Source organism: Mandrillus leucophaeus, unplaced genomic scaffold, assembly GCF_000951045.1.
Source record: "Mandrillus leucophaeus isolate KB7577 unplaced genomic scaffold, Mleu.le_1.0 Scaffold107, whole genome shotgun sequence".
NCBI classification, from domain to species: domain Eukaryota; kingdom Metazoa; phylum Chordata; class Mammalia; order Primates; family Cercopithecidae; genus Mandrillus; species Mandrillus leucophaeus.
Genome location: NW_012098876.1, coordinates 514,920 through 530,667, shown reverse-complemented (window position 1 = coordinate 530,667; position 15,748 = coordinate 514,920). Strand labels below are relative to the sequence as shown.

Sequence of the window (15,748 nt, the reverse complement as noted above, 5' to 3'; positions counted from 1 at the left end):
GTCTCAAAAAAACAAAACAAAACTAGTGGTGGGCCAGATTTGACCCACAAGCCATAGTTTATGGACCTCTTGTCTAGATCATATATAGTCTTTCTCTTCTCCAAGCCTAAAACTCCTTCACTGATTTATTACATTAAAAATTTAAAAATATTGCCTTTAATGGGATTTTAAAAAGAATATTAACATGCCTTCTTCTGGCACCCCTAGTTTTAAAATGCTTTGATTTGCATTATCAGAATTTATTATCATAAGGTATGTCCCCATTTTATAGATAAGGAAACTGAGGTTTGGAGTCTTGTGACTTTGCACAGATTTATACACAGCAGGGGTCCACATCTCTTGACTTCCGTCTGCATTTTTTTTCTGATCTCATCCTGCTCCAGGCCTCCTCTGCCTGAGCGGTAGGTAACAACTGCAACCAGACACCAGGAAACCAGGACTCCTAGTCCCTTTAGAAGGGTTTAATCATTTATCCCCCTTAAGCAAGGCTGTCAGCCTCCAGGTCAGGGGTTGCACACTCAGATGTGTGAGGCACCAGTCAGGTTGGACAAGTGAGTAAACTCAGCATGGTATTGAACCTTGCCACCCAGACACACTTTCTTAGCATCTTAAACAACTGGAGAATATTCTCACTTCACAAATAAATAAGCTGGAAATGTGCTCCCAGGATTGCTAACCGTTCTGTTTGTTTTCTAAGGCGATCTAGAAATCTGGGCTTTGGTGTGAACTCTCCCAATTTTAAAACGCTTACAGCCATAGTCTTAAAATTCATTTGCTGCTGGCAGAAGCTACAGGTCAAATATGTCTGACTTCTGGTTGGGGTTTATGTTCACTGTTACAAATAAATACACCTTTGTAACTTCTTAAAGCATTTGTGAGTTGGGTACATGGTGTTAACCAAATATCCAGAGTGGAGACTGGAAAAAGTTTCCGTCTGTTAACAACTAAAGACTCTGACTAAACTTCCATATTTTCTACTACCCAGCAGAATCTCTTACAGAACAGCCTGTGGGGGATTCAGATCCCAGCCCAACTGTCGTGTCCCAGCACAAATCAGGAGCGTAGCAAGTGTCAGGCTGGGACTTCGTGCTGAGGCAGCTGACAGGCTCCTGGTGCCAAACTGGACTGCCTAAACTCTTGCTACTCAAAGTGTGGTCCCTGGACCAGCAGCATCACTGGGAGATTATTAAGAATACAGAATGTTAGGCCCTACTCTAATTCTGATTTGTACTGACTGAATCAGAAATTCTGTAGAGGGCTTTAGAATCTCTATTATGACAAGATTTCCAGATCATTCTTAGGCATCTAAAGTATGGGAAACATTGGTTTAAAAATATAGATTCATAATCCCTGAGTCAAAACCTTTGGGTCAGATGTGAATTAAGAGTTTGTTTTGTTTTTTTTGAGATGGAGTTTCACTCTTGTTGCCCATGCTGGAGTGCAGTGGTGCAATCTCGGTTCACTGCAACCTCCACCTCCCGGGTTCAAGCAATTCTCCTGCCTCAGCCTCCCGAGTAGCTGGGATTACAGGCATGCGCCACCACGCCTGGCTAATTTTGTGTTTTTAGTAGAGATGGGGTTTCTCCATGTTGGTCAGGCTGGTCTCAAACTCCCAAACTCAGGTGCTCCACCTGCCTCGGTCTCAAAGTGCTGGGATTACAGGCGTGAGCCATAGTGCCCGGCCTAAGAGGTTTTTTTTTCTTCCAAATTTTAGAAAGGTAATAAGGTAATTTTGTGCATTTATGTCAATATGTGACATGTACCCCTGAGTCTGGGACTGCACTGTAATGAGACAAATTCATGTTTCTGCAAGAACACGTGGATTTTCCTGCTAAGAGGGATAATGAGGACCACATTGCTCCCATGTCAGCTCAGGTCAGCTTTTACTGCCAAATGACTTTTGAATTTACTCTTGCTTTTCAGAGGATTTAGGGAATCTACGATTACAGAGAAGGGATTGGTAGACTTGGTTTTAGTCCCCTGGGAACTTGTCTGGGAGACCACTGCAGAAACCAGAGTTTTATAATCTCGCATGTAGCGCCTCCATTGATAAGGCATGAACTTTGCATTGGAATCTTATCTTAACAATAGCTCATTCCCTTAATATGTCTAGGAAGATAGAAAGTAACCTATATCCATTTTTAATGTGCAGCAGGAACCACAGCTGGTTCCTACTGGCACCTCTAAGCTCCTGGGCCACAACGGTTATGATACCATTTATTCAGAGAGGCTTCGATAGGTTTTCCAACAAATTTGATTTAAGCTAAAAGGTCAAAGCAATAACATTTGCCTTCCTCATAGCACCAAGCACTAGGGTCTACACACATGTGTTTCCTGAGGATTCATTCTCTGTAGCTCATCCTGCTGACCTCACTGCAAGCCTTGTGAGCTCCAGAGAACAGGGCGTTTGTCTCCCTTTACCAGTAAAAGCAGCTACTATTTCTTTTTCTTTTTTTGGAGATGGAGTCTTGCTTTATCGCCCAGGCTGGAGTACAGTGGTGCATTCTCGGCTCCCTGCACCCTCCGCCTCCCAGATGCAAACAATTCTCCTGCTTCAGCCTCCTGAGTATCTGGGATTACAGGTGCCCACCACCATGCCCAGCTAATTTTTATTTTTTTTTAGTAGAGACGGGTTTTCACCATGTTAGCCAGGCTGGTCTTGAACTCCTGACCTCAGGTAATCTGCCCACCTTGGCCTCCCAAAGTGTTGAGATTACAGGCGTGAGCCACTGCACCTGGCCAGCAGTTACTATTTCTTAAGTACATGCTGTGTGCCAGATGTCACACTGGGTCCTTTATATTTTATATCATTTTATTTAATCCTCATAGTAACTCTACAAAGATGGAATGCATTCTGTCCATTTTGCATATGGAGAAACTGGGACTTGAGGGCCTGAAACTGAGAGGATGCTTGAGGGCCAGGAATGGAATGCAGGTCTTCTAATACCAACCACAGTTGTGAACCTTGGCGTCTGTTTGGCTCCCAGTATACACAGATGTTCCAGTTTCTCTTGCCCCTGGAAGTAGCCATTTCCACTGTGCCGTCCTGAGCAGGAAGTGCCAGCCCAGATGTTGGGTCCTGGCAGTCTTTTCAGCACAGCAGCTCTAAAGAGCACCATTTGTTATTACAAATCTTCCAAGAGACCCTTCTACTAAGGATGGTGCCAGAACTGAGCACATGACTTATTAGCAGGGGCCGAGAGTCAGAAAATGAGACCTTCCTGTTGGCACTGTCTCCAGCCAGCCTGCCTGAACCTACAGGCCTCAGTCCCTGCTGTCACCTGGTGGGATCACGTTATAATCAGGATCCACTGAGTCTTCCTGTCTCCTCTTAACCAGTCAGTCCAAATGCCTTAGCCTGACGGGCACAGTCAGGTTCTAAATGACTGCCTCTGGCCTCTAGCTGATACAATCCTTAAACAGGAATAAGAAAAGTAAGCTACTGTGTATACTTTATAGTTTACACAACTCTAGCAATATGGTCTCCTTTGAGATGGGTGAGATTTGTATAGTTTTTCCCATTTTGTAAATGGAGTACAATCAGTTTGATGGAAGGTTTAATCCCTATAAGAGAGGTCCAAAATAGCATTGGTTTAAAACTTATTTCTCTCTCCTGTGATAGTCCCCAGGTAAGTCACCCGTTCTATAAGATTACCCGTGCCCCAGGTTCCTCCTTTCTTGCATCTCTGCCATCTTTAACAGTTGGCCTGTGGTCCAAGGTGGCAGCTTCAGCACCTGCCACCACATGTACATCCTAGTCAGGGGGAGGGAAGGTAAAAAGTGGGCAATGGAGGGCACACTTCTTCCCTTTAAGGCATAGTGTTGACGTTGCATATGTTACATCTGCTCACATTCTGTTAGCCTAAAGGGGGTCACCTGACCACATCTCCTTCCAAAGGAGGCTGGAAGGTGGAATTTTTAGGTGGCCATGTGCTCAGCTGGAAACTCCGTTACCATATAAAAAGAGAGAAACATAGCCGGGGACAGCCAGCAGCTCTGCCACCGATGAAACAGTTAAAGAGGTTATTTGCCCAAAGCCACATAGCTATGAGCGCTACTGGCCCATCTCCTGGATCCAGCAGCCCTTCTTCTAGTTGCTTATTATATCTTCCTTCTTTCTTTTTTGGTTGTGGATTCAAAATATAGCTTTTTAGATGAAACCTACATGGAGATTCCCAACAGACCTGAATCAGTGTGTCTGGGGTAGGGCCTGAGAACATGCTTTTCTGACAGATTTCCGGATAGTGCTGATACCACTCCTGCACTTTTAGTAGCACTGAGTTCCTTTACTAGCTGGTTGTAGACAAGGTGGGGAGGGAAAAGGGGATTCTTATCCAGCATCAGCCTATACCTTTTTCTCAGCCTTTGCCCAGACCCAATTTTCTGTCAAGCATGAGTGTCTCTTCCACTAATATGTGGTAATAGGGACTAGAGGGCCAGAAAAGCAAGCCGCAGGTGAAGAGGACATCCCTACCACCCTTAAGAAGTGAACTCTGGGCCAGGTGCACTGGCCCACGCCTTGTAATACCAGCACTTTGAGATGCCAAGGCAGGAGGATCACTTACGCCCAGGAGTTCAAGACCAGCCTGGGCAACATAGCAAGACCTGTCTCTACTAAAAATAAAAATTAGGCTGGGCACGGTGGCTCACGCCTGTAATCCAAGCACTTTGGGAGGCCGAAGCAGGCAGATCATGAGGTCAGGAGATTGAGACCATCTTGGTTAACCCGGTGAAACCCCATCTCTACTAAAAATACAAAAAATTAGCTGGGTGTGGTGGCACGTGCCTGTAGTCCCAGCTACTCGGGAGGCCAAGGCACGAGAATCACTTGAACCCAAGAGGCAGAGGTTGCAGTGAGCCAAGATCACGCTACTGCAGTCAGCCTAGGTGACAGAGTGAGATTCTGTCTCAAAAAAAAAAAAAAGAGAAAAGAAATGGACTCTGATGGAAAAGATGTGTACAATGCTGATTATACTAATAAAAGGGATATTTAAATAAATGCTGAAAAGAAAGGCAGGTGAAGCTCCAGGGGAGCCATCCTTCCCAACTGTTCACTTAAATTTTTGGCAGTTTGGGTATGCCAGATGGTGAACCTAGGTAGCTATGTCTTTAAATTCTTGAGGACCCAATATCAGATGCCTGAAAATCTTGCCTTCTTAGCTGTCTGATTAGATGTAACAACAGGGACAGGAGCTGCTCATTATCCCCCAGTATCCGTTTTCTTCTGTAGTAATAGAAGTTTCCATTGAGCCTTGGCCACTCTGCCACTGGGTGGGCCCTGGGACTGAGTTCCAGCTGAGAGGATGTTAGCAGCAGTGATGTGTGAAGCTTCATGGCCCTAAAGTGAGGCTGCTGCTTTTCTCCTCCCCCACCCCCGCTTCCTAGCGGCTGGAATTCTGCTGTGGTAGTGGGACACCTCCCGGGCCATGTGGAGAATGGTGAGACTCTAGAGATGACCAAGTATTGCGGATGGAGCCTGTGTCCCTGTCACCCTGAGGCTGCCGGAGCAGCTCTGGTTGCCTACGCCTTAGATAGGAGTGAACTCTCTTTCCTAAGCCACCATCTTGGGCCATGTCACCACAGCCAAACTTACTAACTGTATATTATCTCAGGGCTTCTTTCCATTATCTTGAGACCTGAGATTTATCTTAATATGTCCACAAGTACTATGCGTAGCTGGGTAAAAATAAGCCAGTATTTGAGGAAGAAAAAAAAAAAAGAGAGAACATTTTTATACCAAGGAGGGATTGACTTTCAGAAAACAATAGACTTCCCTCTCCTCCCTTCCTCCAAAAAAAGAAGTTGGAAACCTTTTGGGTTTTTTGTTTGTTTGTTTGTTTGTTTGTTTGTTTTTGTTTTTGAGATGGAGTCTCACTCTGTCACCTAGGCTGGAATGCAGTGGCATGATCTGGGCTCACTGCAACCTCCCCTCCCAGGTTCAAGTGATTCTCAAGACTCAGCCTCCCGAGTAGCTGGGATTACAGGTACCTGTCACTACACTCAGCTAATTTTTGTATATTTAGTACAGATGGGGCTTCACCCTGTTGGCCAGGCTGGTCTCAAACTCCTGACCTCTCAGGTGATCCACTCGCCTCAGCCTCCCAAAGTGCTGGGATTACAGGTGTGAGCCACTGCACCCAGCGGAAATTTTAAGTTACTATATTGTCCTTGTAGCTCTCTTTCACCATGGCCCAGGGAACTGACATTTCAGTTGGAGGAGCTATAAGGTTTTTCAACTTGAAGACTCTCTGATCCAGGGCCTATTTCTCTATAGCAACAAGACCTCATGTTTCTATGAAGCTCAGTGACATTCTAGAGCCCTCTGAAGCTTCACGTATCCCTCCTTCACTTCTGTAGCCCAGATTTCTTTTTTTAACCTTTATGATGATCCTGGTTTCTTTGCTCTTCTCTTTTCTTTCATCTCTCCACTTATTTTCACTACATTTCCTCCAACCCAGGCATTCCCCTGGACATGTTTACTTTTGGGAGTGTTAAACAAGACTAGGGAAGTCACAAAGTTAGGTACTGTGAGATAGTGCCTGAGAGAGGCTTCTAATAACCTGGCAGAGCCCCCAGCATGGGGGGTGCACAGCGGGAGAATGCCCCTGCCTTCTACTCACGTCTCTACCAACCTTCTTCCCCTTCCCCATTTCTTTCCAAGGGAAATAGCAGTTTGTTTTTTCTCTAGAGTTCAGAAAAATGGGCCATCCTTACTGAGAGATGGGGTCATTGCATGTTCACAGGTCCTAGACTCAGAGAGTCTTTCTTTCCCCCATCTCCCCTCTGCCCCTCTCATCCACATGGGTTCATGCACAAGGCCCAGGACATCAGGGCAGTTCTGGCCAGGCTGAGCTTTCCCTGAATTCTTTCATTCATTCTCATTCTTTCCTTGTATAAAGAACTAGACATGCATGACAGCCCTGAAACACATCCTCAAAGATGTTCACTGCAGTAGCATTTGTAATCCTGGAAAAATTAGCAACATTGAAATGCCCATCACTAGGGAAAAAGTTAAATTATGAAGTATTAGTGACGAGACAAGACTAAATGGCTTGGCAAGTACTAAATGTGCGTAACTCTATATTCTAAGAGGTGATAAGGTGGAAAAAATACCAGTAAGAGCTTCTGTGTGAATGCACAGATGTGTTTCTAGACCAAAAAGTAAACAAAAAAACAACCAACAATCCTAATGAGTCATTCAGTGAGACCAGGGCTTCTTAGGGGACAGTTTCGGCAGCCTGACCCTGGGTCTGACTGTGATGAAGCCCTTATCTTAAAGGTGAAGTGCCCTGACCCGGGGACAATGTGAGCACAGGTGGAGGTGGTGACAAGGACATCCAACCTCTGCCACAATGCTAGGGCCTGCAGTGGGAAAATTCTATGTACCTTTTTTTTCTCTGAGAAGAAAAAGATTGCTTCCTCCCTTTCCCCTACCCCTTCCTCTGTCTCCAAGTTACCAAGAGAAAGAAGATGTTAGACCGCAGAGGGCCCACTCCTTGAGAGGCATCCCCCTTCCTCCCCAGTTGGTTTCTGCTCTGGTTTCACCTCACCACCGCCCCTCCCCTGTTCAGGCAGGACCCAGCTTTGCATGGTTCAGAGCATGGTTTCTTAGAGTTTAGACATAACTGAAAACCAAATACCTACCGGGACTTACATATCTTCTCTAAAAATAGGAAAAAATAAGGTGAAGCCAAGGGTGACGTTAGCTCCCAAAGGGCTGTAATAGTGTCTGTAACCGCCTTTTTAAGAACTTACAGCTAGGACAGAGAAGCTCACTTAAATATCCCTCCCTGTTTGGAACAGGGGGTTAGGGAGTCAGCTGGGTCTGTTTTGGGGGGCACTCTATTGCACCTCTATGTCAGGGACACATGCAAGGACCACAACTGCTGCTGAGGGCCAGGGGCTGAGGCTGAGCCCACTGAGTGGGCGCCACTGTTGCCTGCCATCCTCAGACAGTGTCAGCTCGGCTGACATCTGGATGAGATGAGGCTCAGGAGCAAACGGAAGAAGCAAAATGACTGAAGGGGCGGCATGCAGTCTCAGTGTCTTGTGGGGGCAGGGGGTGGCATCTGGTATGAGCTGCCGTAAAACCCTCTCCTCTCGCACTTGCTGCCTCCCCAAGGCCCTGAGAGCTGCCTTCCCACCGCCTTGTCTCCCACCCTCCCACAGGTGTCCCACTTGGGCCCCTTCCCTCACCAGAGGTACAGCCCTGGTCACTTCTGAAGTCCAGAGATGTGCAGACCCTCCCCTGTCCCTGAACACTCTGCCCCTGTGTCCCCCCAGGGCCTGTGCTTTAACGGCAGTGCCTTCGTCTTGTACCTCTCTGCCGCTGTTGTAGATGCATCTTCCGTCTCCCCTGAGAGGGACAGTCACAACTTCAACAGCTGGGCGGCCTCATCGGTGAGTAGCCCTCCCTCCCCACATGATCCTCCTCTTCCCTCTCCAAGGCTTGCTTGGGGCTGGGGAGGACAGAGTCATCTGCAGGAAAAAGCAGCGCTTGCAGTAGTGACAAATTAGCAATTGGCTTATTGGTTTGAAAATATCTAAAACTGGCAGGGGCCCTCCTGGCCTGAAGTGGGAAAAGGCTGGGAGATGCTTGAGTGAATGCTGAATGACTGGAACAAGATAAGGATTCAAGGGAGAAAAACTGTTTAAAGCATGCTAAGAATAATTCTACTGCCTATAATTTATTAAGTGGGGGAAGGTTGCAGAAAATGAACAGAATATGATTCCATTTAGTTTTTTTTTTTAAGTGAAAACATTTGTTTATGCATTGAGAATGCCTAGAAAAATATATACCAGTAGAGGTTCCTTCTAGAGAATGGGATTGGGAAATGAGGGGAGTGGGACGAGGAACTTCTACTTTTCTTTTTTTTTTTTTTTTTTAGAGAAGGGGTCTTGTTCTATCACCCAGGCTGGAGTGCAGTGGCATAATTATAGGTCACTGCAACCTGGAACTCCTCGGCTTGAGCCATCCTCCTGCCTCAGCCTCCTGAATAGCTGGGACTAGAATCTGTACCACCATGCCCAACTAATGTTTTAACTTTCTATAGAGACTAAGTCTCGCTGTGTTGCACAGGCTGGTCTGGATCTGGGCTCAAGTGATCTTCCAGCCTTGGCCTCCCAAAGTGCTGGAATTACAGGAGTGAGCCACCGCACCTGACCTTACTTTTTAATTTATATACTTCTGCTTGCATTTTTAAACCATAAGTGTGTATTATTTTTCTAATTAAAAAGAAAATACTGGTATTAAGAATCTCTCTGAGATTGGCCTTAAAATAGCCCATCTCCAAAAGAAGCCTATCGGAGGAGGGGAGGCAGTTAGACAGAAATGCCAGAATGATTATGTCAAAGCTGATTGATGGTACATGGGGGTTCATCATATTCTTTACTTTTATTTCTATTTGAAGATCTCTATTTAAAAGTAGATTGGTCGGGCACAGTGGCACATGCCTGTAATCCCAGCACTTTGGGAGGCCTAGGCGGGTGGATCACCTGAGGTCAGGAGTTCGAGGCCAGCCTGGCCAACATGGTGAAACCCCATCTCTACTAAAAATACAAAAAAATGAGCCGGGGGTGGTGGTGGGCACCTGTAATCCCAGCTACTTGGGAGGCTGAGGCAGGAGAATCACTTGAACCCAGGAGGCAGAGGTTGCAGTGAGCCGAGATCACGCCATTGCACTCCAGCCTGGGCAACAAGAGCAAAACTCCCTCTCAAAAAAACAAAATAAAATAAAAGTAGAGCACATGGATGCCGGTGACATTAAAAATCACAAGCTTCGTCAAGACTGGGCTCAAGTTAACACATAGCAAGAGTGGACTAGAACTGGGTGGACGCTGCCCCATTAATTCAGAAGGGCCTGCATTTCCTCCTCCCTGTTCACACCACACATACCATGTGGGCTCATTGCTGACTCTGGCCCACTCCACTCATTTATGTGAACTGACACTGTAGCAATCCCAGATTGTACCCTGGACCTAGGTTGTCTGTGCTAAATTAGAAATGATATACTTTTCTCAGATGCACTGCCGGTGCATTCACTCCTAAGTGAACTCCCTGAGGTTATTTGAGCAAAACTACAGGCTTTCAGATGTTCTCTAAAATAAAAGCAGCATAGCCAGAAATCATTTGAGAAGGATAGTAATTGAACCAATAAAGTAGTTTTAGATGACAAAGCCTGGTATCAAGAGAAGGTAGTGAGTGCATGATTCAATGGAGGTGAAATGATAACTTTTGCTAATTAGGATGTGCCCTAAACCCCACTTCTATTATGCTTTGTTTTCTCCAGTTCTTTGCCTTCCTGGTCACCATCTGCTACGCTGGAAATACATATTTCAGTTTTATAGCATGGAGATCCAGGACCATACAGTGATTTACCATTTTGATAATTAAAAGGGAAAAAAAAGGAAGACTCTCACTGTAAAAACAGCTGTAGGTATAATGTATATTCCCAGAGAATTGTATTTAACTAATTAATGTTTTTTATATTCCTAAATTTGCTCACAAATTGTGGTTTGTTACAATTAAACTGGATACTTATTGGCACAGTGTTGTAGCTTATAATGAACTCTTAAGTATCTTATTAATGTATTAATGTCTTCATAGATGGTATTTTCTTAGACAATGTTTAAATAGATAAATTGCTAATATCGAGAATGTATCAAGTTTGTAAACCTAACTTTTAAGATGCCAGATTCTTTTTTGATTAAATGTTGCAAAATCCCAACTAATGTGTTTGATTGGAGAAAGGAGACCTACTGTTGAAGCCGGAGGCTAGGCTGTCAAGGCTGGCAGGAGGCTGGGAAGTCTCCCTCTTCACAGGGCCGCATGGTATGATATTGTCAGGAGACACTTATCCATAGTCCCAGGGCAAAGAGGCAGGAGATACCTCTCCCCAGTTCTGGGGATCATCGATCAGTGTTCATGATTTTCATATGCTAACAGGTTGCCCCAGAAAGCACCTATTCAGACCTGGCCTTGGACATCAGTGATAAGCTCATGGGAAGTTATGCTACTAAGTGCAGTGACTGACGTGCTTGTGATGTTTTTTCTAATATGCATTAGAAAAAAATATATAACCATTAAAAGGATAAATATCTGAATATATTGAATATATCTTAAAATTATCTTGCTGGCTGGGCGCCGTGGCTCACGCCTGTAATCCCAGCACTTTGGGAGGCCAAGGCGGGCGGATCACGAGGTCAGGAGATCGAGACCTGCCTGGCCAACATGGTGAAACCCCGTCTCTACTAAAAATACAGAAATTAGCTGGGCGTGGTGGTGGGCGCCTGTAGTCCCAGCTACTTGGGAGGCTGAGGCAGGAGAATCGCTTGAACCTAGGAGGCAGAAGTTGCAGTGAGCCAAGATCGTACCACTGTACTCCAGCCCGGTGACAGAGCGAGACTGTGTCTCAAAAAAAAAAAAAAAAATTGCTGACCACAGTAACACGTGTACTATCTTTTGTGAAAACTACTGGGCTGGGCCAGGCATGGTGGGTCATGCCTATAATCCCAGTACTTCGGGAGCCTGAGGTGGGTGAATCACTTGAGGTCAGGAGTTCGAGACCAGCTTGGACAATATGGCAAAACTCCATCTGTATCAAAAATACAAAACATAAGCCGGGCATGGTGGTGCACCCCTGTGGTCCCAGCTACTTAGAAGTCTGAGATAGGAGGATCCCTTGGACCTGGGAGGCAGAGGTTGCAGCGAGCCGTGATCATGCCACTGCACTCTAGTCTGAGCAACAGATTAAGGCCCTGTCTCAAAAAAAAAAAAAACATAATAAGACACTGCTGGACCAAAAGGTTTCAATATGCCAAATCTTCAGTGCAAAAATATTGTAACATCATTATTAGATATTATCAGGTAAGGAGAAGAACTCAGCAAAGCAGTATGTACTTAGAGGAAGTGTTTTTAGGTAGGACGGTTCTTGTTAGTACAGCAGTGTATCTTGGATGACTTTTCAATATAAGCTTTTGAAAAACAAAAAACCACAGAAACGTTAGTGTAGCTGATGAGAATGCACAAAGCTGAAGCTGTGCGCTCTGTTGATATGACTCCCATGGCCTCTGCCTCTTGGTCTCTCACCTGTTTAGCAGTGCTGTTTTTTTCTGTTTGTGCTGGTTCTCTTTTTCTGATTCTAATTCCGTATCCAAGCTCTGATTACCCCTACACAGGAGCGTTGAGATTTCTTCAGTGTCTAGTCATACCCACCACAGACCTTTGAAAGTACCAATGAAGAATGTTCTGGGGTTGTGGACTAGGCCCCCGCAAAGAGGTAGTGGGGAGGGGAGCTCCAAAAATGAGAGGTGAGTGTAGGGTATGGATGTGTGTGAGCGGGTGGTGTTAGCGGGCACACAAGGCCACTCTGTGCCCAAAATGTAGCAAGCCATGGAAGGCGGAGCTTCCATAGCACAGACCTGTAGGCAGTTGGGGAGCTGATTCCCAGTCATCAGTGATTTTTTTTTTTTTTTTTTTTTTTTTTTTTTTTGAGAAGGAGTCTCGCTCTGTCGCCCAGGCTGGAGTGCAGTGGCGCAATCTCCGCTCACTGCAAGCTCCACCGCTTCCTGGGTTCATGCCATTCTCCTGCCTCAGCCTCCCTAGAAGCTGGGACTACAGGCGCCCGCCCCACACCCGACTAATTTTTTTGTGTTTTTAGTAGAGACGGGGTTTCACCGTGTTCGCCAGGATGGTCTCGATCTCCTGACCTCGTGATCCGCCTGCCTCGGCCTCCCGAAGTGCTGGGATTACAGGCGTGAGCCACCGCGCCCGGCCGTCATCACTGATTTTGCAGAAAAGCTGAAATAACTAGTCCCAGTTGGCACGCTCTGCCTTTCCGTCCAGCTCTCCCTCTCACACTCACAAAAGCATGTGCACCTTTCACATACCCTGTGGGTTTTTCAAGTACTTTATGTTGCAAACAACACTCCATAAAAGTCAGAAAAACAGTAACTTACAGAGGCCTGCTTCTGGAAACAGAAAGAAGCGTGCTTTTATGCTCCATGCAAGCATGTGTGTGTCATTTCTATAATGATGGCCGCATTTATAGAATGTAACTTCTGGGGTGAAGAGTGCCATAAACCACACTTTGAAATGTTCTTCAAGTAGACTGTAATTTTAGTTCTTTCTTGAACTGGTAGCACCAAGGCATCTGTTTCAAAAGAACAATGCCTAGTTTGTGTCCATGCAGAGGCACTTGCTGTCTTATTTTATTGGTGTTTTTTCAGAAGCATGATCCTTTATGTTACCTGAGAGTTCACTAAAACAACACCAAAAAGCATTTATTTTTAGCTGAAAAATTATTATTTCATCTTTTGAATACTGAGGCTTCGTTCATGAATAAGCTTTAAGTATAGGTTTTTAGACAACAAAATGATTCTCCATTGTTCAGATTGGAGCTGTAAGTTGTGTATTGGGTTTGCTTTAATTTTTTTTTTCTAATAACAAGAGAAAACAAAGCCACACACAATGCAGTCAACATAAGCATAGGTTTCTGGGAGCTTGAAAAATATTATTACAGGGATAGTATACAAGGTACTTAAACTCATCTCTGCCATCTGCACTCGCCATCTGCATTCACCTCTCAGCCATTCCGAAACCTTCATGTCCTCTTTGGTGGAGCACAGTGAGTTTGTAACTTGATATATTTACCCACTCATGGCAAATCAATAAAATGCTTTAGGCAATTAATCTCTCTTTATTGCTATTTCCAACTTACTTCTCCCAAAAGATAAATATTTGGCCAACCTTTGAAAACTACAAGAAAATCTAGAGAAGAGGATGTTCAATATCAGTAATTTATTTTTTATTTTTAAGTTGCTGCCTTCACAGGAAAATCCCTTCAGGGCATCAGCACAAAAAAGATTATAAATACATGAAGTATCTCTGTAATAGAAGGTAGACATTTAGAAATGCTAACTGAAGATGCAGCCCTGGGTAGAAAATCAACTTAAAGTCCATATTTTTGTCCTCTAGACAATTATTATTTTGATTGAAAAGATGAGTTTTCACAGAAAAAAATTGGTTTTATTGAAATTTAATTGAAAAGATAAATTTTCACAGAAAAAAAAATCTGGACATATGATATATGCAAGCAGATGCGCACACACACACAAGCACACACACTCTGAAAGGTGGCAGCCTGAGCACTTGTTAACTTGGATGCACATGAATGTTCTGCTGGCAACATCTGCCGCCAAATGTGAATTGTAAGCAGACACCTGGGAAGGAAGGTAAGATAACTTCCAGTGTTGATGGTGACCTAGAATAATGGGGAAGATTATAATGTATATTGTTATAAGTTGGGGAGTATATAAACTTGGGTTTTTGGTAAATACAAAAGAAGATAGGGGTTGGGAGAAAGTGCTTGGCATCACAGAGTGATGACTTTTCAGAAACTTAGGAAGGTAAGTGGGAAGAAAGGTGTTGATTAAAAAGATACTCCATTTGGAAGATATGTTTTGAGAAAACTTTCCTATCTATGGCAGCATTGTTTTTGCTAGAATATTCAGAATAGCTAAATGAACCCAGGGCATAGTGAACCTTGTGGCTGCCTCCCCAGCATCTTTTCTTCCTCCTCATAGTCTCAAACTGCCCTAGTTTTTAATTCAGTATCCAGAACACCCTCTTATAGCCCCAGTGTTTTGTGAGAGGCCAATTCCATTAGCACTCTAGGAATGTAGCCTACGGCTCTGCCTCAGCTCATCAGCATGAGACCACCCTCCGTCACAGTGATTGGTTCAGAGATGGTCATGTGACCCAGGGCTTGCTTGGGAGTTCTGGGAAGGAGGCATGCTGTGTACGTGTGTTACGTAATATACATTGACCCTTTATGCCAGGCACTGTACTAAAGGGCCTTCCATCTATTATCTCATTTAACTCTCAGAAGGGGAACCCTGCACAGTAGATACTAGATTATCCTCACTTTACAGATGAGGAAACTGAGGTACAAAGAGGTTAGGCAATTTTATAAAATGTTATAAAAGTCATCTAGCTGGCAAGTGTGGAAAGCAAGCATATTAACTGCTGGGGTTAATGTATTATGTATTTAAAGTACCTGGCACACAGTTGGTGCTCAACAAATGATTTCCCTTTCCTTCATTTTTTTAATGTTTTGTTTTAATTGACAATAATTGTATGTATTTTGTGGGTACAATGTGATGTGGCTTTGGGGGGTTTTCTTTTTTATTTATTTATTTATATTTTTCAAGACAGGGTCTCACTCTGTTACCCAGAGTACAGTGGCACAATAATGGCTCACTGCAGCCTCAACCTCTGGGGCTCAAGCAATCCTCTCACCTCAGCCTAGCTGGGACCACTGGGACCACAGTCGTCTACTACCACACCTGGTTAACTTTTTATTTTTTTTGTAGACATGAGGTGTCACTACATTGCCCAGGCTGGTCTCGAACTCTGAGCTTAAACGATCTTTGTGCCTCAGCCACCCAAAGTGCTGGGATTATAGGCATGAGCTGTGCCTGGCCACAATGTGATGTTCTGATTTTTGTATACACTGTGGAATTATTAAATCCATGCTTACTCTTTTTTTTTTTTTCCTTCTTCTTTTGAGACGGGGTCTAACTCTGTCACCCAGGCTGGAGTGCAGTGGCAGAATCACGGCTCATTGAAGCCTCGACCTCCCTAGACTCAGATAATCCTCCCACCTCAGCTTCCCGAGTAGCTGGGACTACAGGCATGTGTCACTACGCCTGGCTAATTTTTGTATTTTCTGTAGAAACAGGGTTTCGC

At 44.6% G+C, this 15,748-nt stretch overlaps 1 protein-coding gene across 1 annotated transcript in view; it reads left to right on the top strand.

Annotated features, from left to right (window-relative positions):
- CMTM8 (CKLF-like MARVEL transmembrane domain containing 8) overlaps positions 1 to 10,727 on the top strand; it is a gene marked incomplete at its 5' end in the record, with an annotated part of 146,088 nt that extends 135,361 nt beyond the window's left edge. The window contains 2 exons of the mRNA XM_011985613.1: positions 8,284 to 8,400; positions 10,290 to 10,727. Of these exons, the coding sequence (XP_011841003.1) occupies positions 8,284 to 8,400; positions 10,290 to 10,373 (201 nt within the window). The remainder of the gene's footprint in view (positions 1 to 8,283; positions 8,401 to 10,289) is intronic.
- Between the last annotated feature and the right edge of the window lie 5,021 nt (positions 10,728 to 15,748).